An 11965-nucleotide genomic window follows, 5' to 3' on the forward strand; every position below is an offset into this window, starting at 1 on the left:
GTAGATAAGATGGCTCAATTATTATTGGTTTTAAAATGGTTAAAAATTGTTCTTAAACCTGCGAACCGCTTGAAAGACAATAATATGCGCCGCAACCCAATTCATTCATTGTTCAATGTCTACTTTTTGCTTTTAAAAGAAAAAGTTCATTACAGTCTCATGATTTATTTATTCATTTATTTATTTACTTCTGATATTTAGACTGGGTGACTCATCATTAATAATGATGGTATTCCTTTGATCTTAAGTATAGTTATACATGTACTAATCGTTATTGAAAAGGAGTGAGCAGGATCATACAAAATGAATGCGAGGTTGAGGACGATACTCTAGGTCTTTTTTCTAGGATAATTCAACTTTGTCTTGTCCTCACGTGATAAGCTGGAAACAATGGGAGGGGTCACGGAGTCTTCAAAAGAATTAGTTGTGGTTACTTTGAACACAAAAGGACACTGCATCTATATGACCTGAAAACTTCATCCCATAATGCATACGTGGCCTAGATCCGAAAGATTGATAAGCCCGCTCAATGTACGTAGCAAGGTTAGCCGGGAAGATACACATCCCCGAGCAGTGGACCAGCAAAGCGCCTCAGGCGCACAGAGTTTCCAAACTAGGAACTAATATATAATAATACGACTCGACTATCTCGACACGACTAAAGAACTATATATAGACTGGGAGTCCGTGACTGAGCGTGAATAGTCAAATTTGACTGCACACCATAAATACAACTAACAACAACAACAACAACAACTATAATGCATACTGTGAACCAAGCTTGCACCCCCCCCCCCCAAAAAAAGGGCAGTGTGGAAGAATTACAAGGACATACATTGTATACATGTACAGTGACCCCTGGGCATTGGTGTGAGACCCCCAAATCATGGGTGGCTATTATTAGGGATCTCAGCCAATTAACGATTACAATAATCGGTATGTCTAGTGGCTTGGTGGTTAAGCACCTATTCTCAATAGATAGAGGGTCTCCTACTAAAAATTGGGTTGAACGAAATACCAACACCTAGCGCACTAGACTCAAAGGAGATGATGATGATGATGATGATGATGATGATGAACAGCATTTGTATGGCGCCATATATCTGTTTCAAAAAACATTCGAAGGCGCGAGCTGCTCCAATAAAATTATTAAACGGAGGGGTGAATTAGTTATTGGGGACTTTTAGATTGAGTGGACGAGAACGGCGTGAATGTCCACTGATCATGCTTTTCTATGGCAAGCCGTTTTAACATTTATTCCTATTTCTTGATATCAAGAAGTGATATTCTGTGGTCAAGCAATAGTGATTTTTTATATCAAGAATTGAATTGTTGATATCAAGAATTGAATTATTGATATCGAGAAATATGAATAAACGTTAAAACAGCTTGCCATAGACATATGAACATGACGGATAAAGAAAGAGTACAAAATAAACAGTTCTTCATTCTACCCTCAACAATTACTGTGGTAGATAAAGGAACATCCCTTCACTGATATTATGTAAAAAATATGTAGAACAGGTGTCACATGCATATTCACCTGTTCTACACATTGTTACATAATAGCAGTGAAGGGATGTTCCTTTGTCTACCACAGCAATTGTTGAGGTAGAATGAGGAATTGTATATTTGTCCTCTTTCTTTGTCCGTCATATTCATAGTGAGACACGCATAATTGGTGGATGTTCACGCCGTTCTCGTCCACTCAATATAACAGTCCGGTTTAGTCTTGATGTCATTCACAGAGATGAAAGAGAACAAGAAGACGGAGAAGAAGAAGAAAAAAGAAAAGAAAAGGAGATGGAGCAGAAGAAGAAGAAAGAAAGGAACAAAGAAGAAGATGTGATGCTGACTGACTCGACAGAATCACAATGGAAGTCAAAATAATACAAGTCAAGTTGTCTGTGTTTACCGTTCGGTATGTACTTCTCACCCTAATATTGCAAATGTACAAACCCAAGCATATGATTTTGAAAAGTAAATTCTACGGTCACGGACATTCAACATATCCACAGCCGCCTATAGTCTCTACGGAATTACAATGTGTGACGTTAAACATTGTTGCCATGACTTGCCAAATATTAGAAGAGATGTACATGCAAGGGAAGGAAGTAATACATGTAGGTGATATACATGTAGTGTAAATTGAAGGAGTAATTCACCGGCGATTGAAAATCCTCTTCTGATCTTTGAGCTTGGAATGATTGAAGGAAAAGTTAAAACATTCCCCACCTCATCTCCTCAAAGTCCCCCCTTTTTATTTTACCCTCGCTGTCTTTACATTTACAACATGTCTCCTTTTTCTTCCACTTTCTCATTTTCTCTCACATTTACTGACAACAAGACAGATTGAGTCATTAAAGTCTTCAACGCTTTATATAATCACCCAACAGCTACATGTGTGTAAATACTGATAAACTATAGAACGGCACCTTAGAGTTTGCCATGACCATGGGCATATTGAAAATCTTTTCCATTGCCTTTGTACGAAACCAATGTTGCAAGACAGTTACACTGATCCTTGACATTAATGTCATCGTTAATTATTTTCTGCATTCATCGTACGAAATGATTGACGTATAGTACTTTGCACTTTTTGATACTTTTATTTTCTCACGATTAAGACAAATAAATCAGGAAACTGTATTCAAAGATCACGGCTATTACAACACTGGTTACAACAGCGTCAATGGTGTATATGACGTATCAAACTGTTTGAACGACAGAGTCTAACAAATTGAATGCATTAGACTGATTCGAGAATTAATACAACAAAGGAACTAACGAAAAGGTGATCAAATAGTAACAGACCATTTCCGTAATTCACTAAACATAAAAGCAGAATTGATTGTCAAGTTCCTAGTAGCGAAGTAATACATTCGATTATTATCTACATGTATATAAGGCTTCCAAGTGGTACAATAAATCAGTGTAGGCTATTTGATATACTCAATGCAGTACCCGGATAACAGATCGATATTGTTTTCGTATTGCTCTGTTATCCAGGGACTGTCGATACAATATTGCTTGATTTTCGAAAATCAACACGCTTTCGCTGGTGTGGATAATAATAATAATATTTATGGCTTTGTTTTCGTGTGATACAAGAGTATATTGCTCTCGCTATACTTGACTCGTCTTCAACTCGTCCAATATTTTCATAGCTAGAGCAATATACTTTTGTATCACACTCAAAGCCATCAAATATTATATAAATATTTAAAAAGGAATAGTTTATATTGCATGCATTAGGCCATGTAAAATTGATTTCATGTTGATCGTCCCCGCCCGCTTCCTTTTTGGGGGCCGCCTCCTATTTTTTGTTATTTGTTATTTTTTTTTTTTTTTTTTTTTGAATTTTTTTTGAATTTTTTTTTTTTTTTTTTTTTTTTGAAAAAAAAAAAAAAAAATATGAAAAACACTGCTAAAATGGCTCTATTTCTGGTTTGAAAAAAAAAAAAAATTGTCGGCGGCCATCTTGAAAAAAAATAGCCTCGACTGTCAGGGAAAATGTACCGAGCGGCCATTTTGAGCGGCCATTTTGAAAAATATCAAATATCAAATAACATGGTACACCCTCCTCCTCTTTTTCAAAAAATCCGGACGATCAACATGTAATCAATTTTACATGGCCTTAGACGTAATTACATGCATTCGAACAAGCCTGTACATGTGTAATGTTCGTCCGAATTTAAACGTAATGATTTACGGAATCTGCAACTTGGCAAGAAATTCGACTTTTCACAGGTAAACATGTAAATGTTTGAAATTGTCACTAAAAGGAACGTTTTAAGACGGATTGCTGGGTTGTGATACAAATACACATCTATTAAATATACACAATTATTGCTATTATTTCTATATGTTAGGAGTTGTCGGGTCGGACAATTAGCCATAATTGTAAATCTGACAAACTTAATTACGATGAAATCTGCATTTCGACGATTGAAACTCGAAGAAACTGAGACAGGTGAATATAAAATAATAATTCGTCACTTCTAAATTTGAAAGTATTGCAGTAATGGCGTATCTGCCAAACACGAATAGGCCATTTTCGTAATGTAACCAAGTTTAATGCACAAGTCTTTGTGAAGTGCCTTAATACACCTGATATGATGAATAATAGTATTTCAATAGTCAGAATTCAAACTGTATATATTAAGTGTTGCTATGTAGGTCAAGCCATAATGTTTTTCCAACCTGACAACAACTAATGTATGCAGTTCGGATTCTGTCTATTGAAATACTATAATTCTTTTCAGGTGAATGAAATTATATGTATTGAGGCACTTCACAAAGACTTATGCATTAAATTTGGTTACATTACGAAAATGGCCTATTGAGTCAATGTACATCTTAACAAAACTGCTTGCTCTTCCATCGAAGTTAAAGAATTCTTTTGATCCAAATTTAGTCAAAGAACTCTCAAAATAGACAGCCTTGTGCTTGGCATGAAACCTGTGACGCATGAAAGGGAAAATAAAATCTTCGCCGGCAGGTTGACGAAAATTTGACCTTAAAGTGTAAAGATATGTGGTGTCTTTTGTGTCAAGTAGCGTGTGGAATGCGGTGTCTCCTCGGTAATTCTTTCACAATAAAATGTGTTTGCCCAGTTTTAGAAAAAAGGAAGGCAAATAACTTTGAAAGCTTCTTTTGAGAGTTTCACCATTTAGAATTGTAATTGCGTGTTCATGTAGGGCATAGATTAAAAGAGGAGGAGCCGTTTGCTTAAAAATGATAGTCCAATATTACCTGAGAATAGCGTTTGGCAGTTGGGAATCTAACTGTTGGTTTTGAACAGATAGGAAAATGAGATGTATCACCATGTCACCTCCGTCTCAATACAAAAAAAAGTGTTAATATTGACTACCCGAATAAAAGAATATCTTTACCTTCAGACCACCCCCCCCCCCTCTTCTCTCCGAGAATTTCGAAACTATCAATATTAGGGTAACCACCACCTCATATCTACATGATTTAGGGAGTAAGTTGGTCCCCTTATATTATTTCAAACCTATACACAACCACTACTTAAAATGATGAGATGACATTGGAACGGTATAAATGTGGTATTTACAATGGTAAGAATGTCTAAATTATTCTCTCAATCGCTTGCTATGTTTAGGAAATAAAAAAGTGTATTATCGGGCAAAAGAAGACAGCCCCACTAATCTACACGGAAGGGCCGATCGAATACAGGATAACCAACCCCAAATACATGTAATAACTTTAGTTGTTCCGAAAGATGTATTGCATTCTTGCATTCCGCCTGCTCACGTCATGCTAAAAGGTATTAACATCATGCCAAGAGATTTTCATTTATATATCTGTTGTACACGTTCGTAAGATTTATTGTACATCAAAAGGCAAGAATTCATCTCGTATTTCGGAACACCTACACTTATTCTTTGGGGTTAGTTCTCCTTTAAGCTCTGGAAGTAGAAAGCTTTAAAAAAACTCTGGTAAGCTGTAAAGGAGCTCTGGTAATACCGTAAAACAATAAAATTACTCTGGGAAAATCGTACTATTAACTCACTTATTCCGAAAGGAGCTGTGAGAAATACCCGCACGCCAATGCAGGACTTTTTATTTTGTAGGTCAGATTGGAGCAGTAGTTTGGTCAATTCTTCGTCAGGTTCCAAGGTCAATCGCAAATACGAAATCACACCACTCATGCTATGCAGATTATCAATTATGTTCGAATCCACAGTCAATACGACAATGTATACATCGTATACAATTATGATGTGGGGGCGTTGGGATAATCAGGGGACATTGTACAATATATGTATGTAATAATAATAATAATCTGGATTTATTTATTGATTTATTTATATATAGCACTTAGTACGAAATGATGTCTCCAAGTGCTTTACAGGTGTTATTACCCCGGTCATCGGATTCATTCTCGCACAGTTTGCTCCATCTACACTCCCTGGGGAGTATTTCTACTATATAGGCACATTGAGGGCATATGGCAATCACTAACGCAATCTGTTTTCGTCATCCTATACGGGTCCAGATTTCTCTCGTGTGTATGGAGTGGCAAAATGTAGATTAATGCCTTGCCAAAGGACACTAATTGGCATGAGCAAATTCATAAGACATAATTGGACTATATGATTTAATTCAACAATTCCCCAACAAAAGCACACAATTACAATTCCAAAAGGTAAAAATGACCGTGGCCTAGGCATGTATTACCAACATGTACATACAGTTTCAACTATTAAAACACGAAGAGAATGTTACACAACCAATCATTCAGAACCATGAATAACTGAAAATGTATGTATTTGTTGAAACTGCTGATGGTATAGTGAAGTCATGTTTACATTTAAATTTGGCAATTTGTAAAATCATGTAAATGGCGACCACTGCAATCATCAGATGGAGTCGGGGGGAGGGGGGGGATTTCTTCCAGCCCCCCCCCCCCCCAAACACACACACACATCTCATTTACATGTAAAACCCGTGTGGATTTGCTCTTTCTTTACATAACGTACATTTTTAGAAGCAGAGATTTTCAGACAAAATGAAACAACATGGCCAGAAGAGAAAAAGTTCGCGAAGAATTTCTTTAGTTTTCGTACTGCATACGAAGATAATATGGTTTCGGCTATTATCATAATCCTATTTGCTTACTTACATAAATGACTGACGAGTTTACAGCAATATCTTAGTGACCTATATCGTTTTCCAAGAGATAGTGAGAGACATGCAGAGACAAAGAGAGAGAGAGAGAGACAGGGACAGAGAAAGAGAGAGAGAGAGAGATAGAGAAAGAGAGAGAGAGACAGAGAAAGAGGGGGAGGGGAACAGTAAGTCTACATCTACCTAAGACGGATGACGTATGTATTTTGATATCGTTTGGACTGCGCTTCTGTCATAACAAACTGTCATAAATGTTGCAAATGAATAACCAAGCTTTGAGGGTTCGACTTCATAATCGGATCTTTCTTTAACAATTTAACAACCAATGTTACATGCGGAAATGTGACAGTGCGTGGCCTCGTCAAATTTTCGGGAGAAAAGAGATTACGATGTCATAATCCTAATTCTATACAAACAGGTCCACTGACCTATACAATTTTTGCAAATTTTCCTGATTGAAAGGAGGGATTTGCAATGCTTGTTAACCAAACTCGCTAACTTTGCGGAAGAGCTTGTTTAAAAAGAAGAAGACAAAAAGAGAGGCCATTCTCGCGTCCAAACATTGATGCCATATGTCATGTACAGTTTAGTGACTGTTCCTTGAAAACGTTTCAAATCGGAGGTATGAAACGAGGAGGCGCGATGGCTCAGTGGTAGAGCAGTGGTCTCGTCACTGGGAGGTCAATGGTTCGAAACCAAGTCGATGCGCTCGTGCCCTTTATACATGTACATGTAGTAAGGCATTAATCCTCACTACCAAGTCCCTCGGAGATGACTTAAAGGTACTATGTCCCAATTGCAGGCCATAAAAATGAAAAAGTTAAATTCCAACTGCATTTGAAAGATTATACTAATTTAGAACTTCCCTAAAAAAGGTGGGGCTTGAAAATGTCTTCAAGTGGGAAAATAATGACTATTAGTTGTCAAATCGACTTTAGGGCTATAGAGCCCAAAAGTAATAGTCTTGATTTTCAGACAATTGTACCAAATGGTCATACGTTTTATGCTGCGCAAAAATTCAATCAGTTTAATCTTGGCCATCACAAGAAGTGGGTTATTGATGTAGACAAATGCTCATGTACCCTTTACAACTCTTTTCATATATGTTATTACCGAAGAAGAAAAAAAGCCAGTCAGTCACTCAATAGTGTCTGACAGTGAAGTCTAGCAAGTAAACGGCTTTCCTTGCATAATTTGAATATGAGGACACTGCTAACGTTTAAATTTCACAGATAGGACATACATGACATATTCATAATTCCTGCAAAGTTCTACAGAATTTGAGGTTGGCTGCAAAAGGGATATAATACCTTTAAAGCCGTTGGTCCCCTGCACGGTTGTTTTCTTACAAGTATGCAATGCTTTCTCAGCAGTCAGGTAAAACAAACAAACATATTCTGCAAAGAATAGTGATACAAACTCATGTTAAGAAACCCTATACGCGAATTCGTATACTAGGAACCCTGTACTGCACAACTAAAATCCCTTGCAGTATGTGTAATCTTGATATTAGTAAAGGAGCTACGAGGGTCAATGCAGGCTATTGCCTTCAAGATGGTCTTTTAACCCCTCGAGAAGGAACTTAATCGATCAGACACCTCTGTGTTTAAGCACTCCGTAGAATGATAAGCCGATTTTCTCGAAATATCAACCTAATTCCCTCGTACCAAGCAATAATTTGTTTAAACTTATGTTAGCTATCTGCAGCAGACGGTAAAGCTATTTGCATTGTATGACATGATGTCACGTGCAGTAGATTTTGAATGAAGGAAGGTGGGCATTATAGGACTATACGTCTTAAAGTAGAGCCCGTGGAGACAGGTAAGTACAGGGTCGAGGCACTAATCTTCTGTAAGGTTTTCCTGTGTATACAGAGTGTACATGTACATACAATAACACAAAAGTGTATGTTGTATGAATGTTTGCCCCTATATACAAGATGGATATTCTGACATTTCAGAGAAAGAATGTAATATTGCATAGATTTTCTGTGATTAGTAAATCAAAACATGTACTCATTATACACTCGGGAATGAATCAACGACTTTTGTAAAGGTATTGATGTGCGGGTGATCACAATTTGAAGAGATTTTGTTATATATAATTTAAGCAGACAAGTTATATGTGAAACTGTAAAAGGTTATTAATTTTTCGAGGTGCATATTGGGTCGAAAATGTGGAAAAAGTTTCACACCGCATTTAAAATAGCGTCACAGGCGGTCCTATAAATACGGCGCCATTTTTATTGATTTTTTTATTTTTCAAATAACAATTAATTTCATATTCAGTTGTTCACTCTATTGCATTAAATAGTCGGTGAGACGTGGAAGCGCAACCAGGGGGCAACCGCTTGCCTATCCAAGATTTTGTTATTCATCACAAAAAAATGTTTTAATTTGTACATACAATTCTAATTTTCATCATCTATACTGATACATGCTAACAATCTGCTACAAATATCTTTGGCTGTATATAACGTAAACAAATTCCACGTGGTACACATTCTCTAACCACTCATTCTCTTCCTTGTTGTTTTGACCGAGTTGTGTGAAATACTCGAACCGAGATCGATTTCTCATCTCATTGTCAAGAGGGTCGTCAATGCAAGTCTTACCATTAATAAAAAAAAACACCTTTTAGATCATGCCATTGGATGATAATAAAAAAAGAACTTATCAAATCAATACTATAGCCCTGGTGGTGTACACGCATTATTATGTACAGACACTGTGCATCTAGTATTGCATGTATATTGGATGGCGGTTTTGCGTTTTGCTACACACGTGTGACTACTTGGAATAATACAATTAATGAGCGATGATTTAACAATATCAAATTAACTTGAAAAACACCTTTTAGTTTTATATCATGTCATAGTATGATAATAAAAGAACCCTAATCAAATCAATAGTCCTGACATTGTACTATTATTATGAACAGAGACAGTTTATATAATTATACGGATATTATTGCATGTATTGCATGTATTGGATGGAGGTTTCGTTTTTGCTATAAGATAAACACGTGACTACTTGAAGTACTACAATTTATGATTTAACAGTATTGATATTAATAACATGTAGTTGTTCGTTGTGTTTGTATGATCAGTACATTAATATGAAAATATAACAAGAGCCACCCTTTTTTTCTTCGCAAAAACATGTACATGTACATGTATTATCATGACTATTATCATCATCATTTCCACCACCACCACCACCACCATCAGCACCAACAAAACCGCAACATCGCCATTAACCTCATCATGAGCATAATCACGACATTATTACCCTAATCAACTTATATCATAATCAGTGTCGTAATCGTCGTCATCATCATCATCTTTATCATTTTCAGCATTGAGCAACATCATTCTAATCATCCTCGTCACCACCATCATCATCAACACCACCATCATCACCATCATCATCATCATCATCAACACCATCATCATCATCATCACCATCATCATCATCATCATCACCATCATCATCATCACCATCATCATCATCATCACCATCATCATCATCACCATCATCATCATCATCATCATCACCATCATCATCATCATCATAATCATCACCATCATCATAATCATCCTCGTCACCACCATCATCATCAACACCACCATCATCATCATCACCATCATCATCATCACCATCATCATCACCATCATCATAATCATCACCATCATCATAATCATCCTCGTCACCACCATCATCATCAACACCACCATTATCATTTAAATATTCAGAGAGATGAACATAATTATCTAGATGAACTAGAGCAGGAGAAGACAAATAATACATCCTTTGATTGCAGTTCCATGCATGAATAACCTGTGTCTACATAATTATAATATCGCCATATTTCCTGTGGAAATGGAAATAGCGGGGGAAATAGAGCACTTTTCCTCCTAGTAGCCAATTCCAGCATTCTTCACCAAGATAACCTTGCATAATACGGCAGGATATACATATAGCACCTCCATACCGCCATTCAGGCGCGTACGCAGGGGGGTGGTTTTGGGGTTAAACCCCCCCCCCCTCGACTTTTTTTTATGTATATGTTTTATGTATGTTTTTTGGAACCCCCCTTTTGATTTAACCCCCCCCCCCCTTAAACAAAATCCTGCGTACGCCACTGCCGCCATTTCATTTGTCACCAATACTCAATTGTGTACATGTAGACTAGAATCAGCATTTTTTATTACAATTTAATGAACCTAGTGGATATATATAATGATTCAAAACAAAAATTGTAATAAAAATAAAAGAATAAATTTGTCTCTAGTTGACAAAGGCTTAAAAAAACATTTCTACTAAAAGGTAAATGGCGATAAACTAGATGGCATTTACCTAAAACTAATTATTGCAAAAATGGTTAATCACGACTGATAAGATTTGCATGAATTACATGTTGCTATGTCGAATTAATACTTATTGTGCATGCATTTACAAAACTTTGAATATATAATAATATTAAACTATGATTCTTTAAATTAATCTGGTACATGCATTGTGTAGGCTTTTACGAACACACTTTCCCTGTCATACTCATAGTCAGTATTGTTATTTAGCATATTTTGTGTCATACATCATATCATTTTGAAAGAAAAGGCGGCAGAATAGCATGACGACTAATTAAATTTGCCATCACAATACAGGCTTACGTCTTACGAAGAAGACTTACCGTGGCGCCACGTCGCAGCCAGGAAAGTGAAAGCTACTACCCCGACGGTCCCCCGACGATCCATAGCTGATATCCGCTCTCCACTCCTCACCGAGAAAAAGTCCTTACAAAACTCCAATCGAAAAGCACCATCAAGTTAATATCTCCAGTTTTTCTCTCTCACATTCGCAAACGGCAGTCAGCGGCCCAGAATCGCAAACCAAAACGGTTCTCAAATTAAATCCAAACAACGATGCATAACATTGAGAAAACAGGTGCATTCGTTGTATCCGAAAAGAAGTAGAAAAGGAAACCTGTTAATTTACCTTGTAATCGATTTGTACGCCCAGATTATAGACTATACAATGACTACACACAAGTCTCATGCTCATACCATTTCTCATACTAGCTGTATGTGTACAGATGGGCGAACAACCCGTACTCCTTCGCAGTCCAACACAATAGAACGTTTTGTTGTCTCATGCGCAACTATGAAAAGGTGGATTTTCATATGCAAATAACCACGCCAAAAAGGGCCTTTTGCTCTACTGAATTGGAACATCAAACACAGGGTCTGGTTTGTGAGCGCCCACCAACGGGACTAGCCCTACCCTTTTCCTCTATTGTTCGATCCCTT

General features: G+C 36.9%; 1 protein-coding gene across 1 annotated transcript in view; it reads right to left on the bottom strand.

The window, feature by feature from the left end:
- The window catches only part of LOC100892467, a 28447-nt gene extending 16704 nt beyond the window's left edge, over positions 1–11743 (bottom strand). The window contains exon 1 of the mRNA XM_030983227.1: positions 11350–11743. Within this exon, the coding sequence (XP_030839087.1) occupies positions 11350–11413 (64 nt within the window). The 5' untranslated portion in view covers positions 11414–11743. The remainder of the gene's footprint in view (positions 1–11349) is intronic.
- Between the last annotated feature and the right edge of the window lie 222 nt (positions 11744–11965).

The sequence above is a fragment of the Strongylocentrotus purpuratus genome, unplaced genomic scaffold (genome assembly GCF_000002235.5).
Source record: "Strongylocentrotus purpuratus isolate Spur 01 unplaced genomic scaffold, Spur_5.0 spur5_scaffold_13, whole genome shotgun sequence".
NCBI classification, from domain to species: domain Eukaryota; kingdom Metazoa; phylum Echinodermata; class Echinoidea; order Camarodonta; family Strongylocentrotidae; genus Strongylocentrotus; species Strongylocentrotus purpuratus.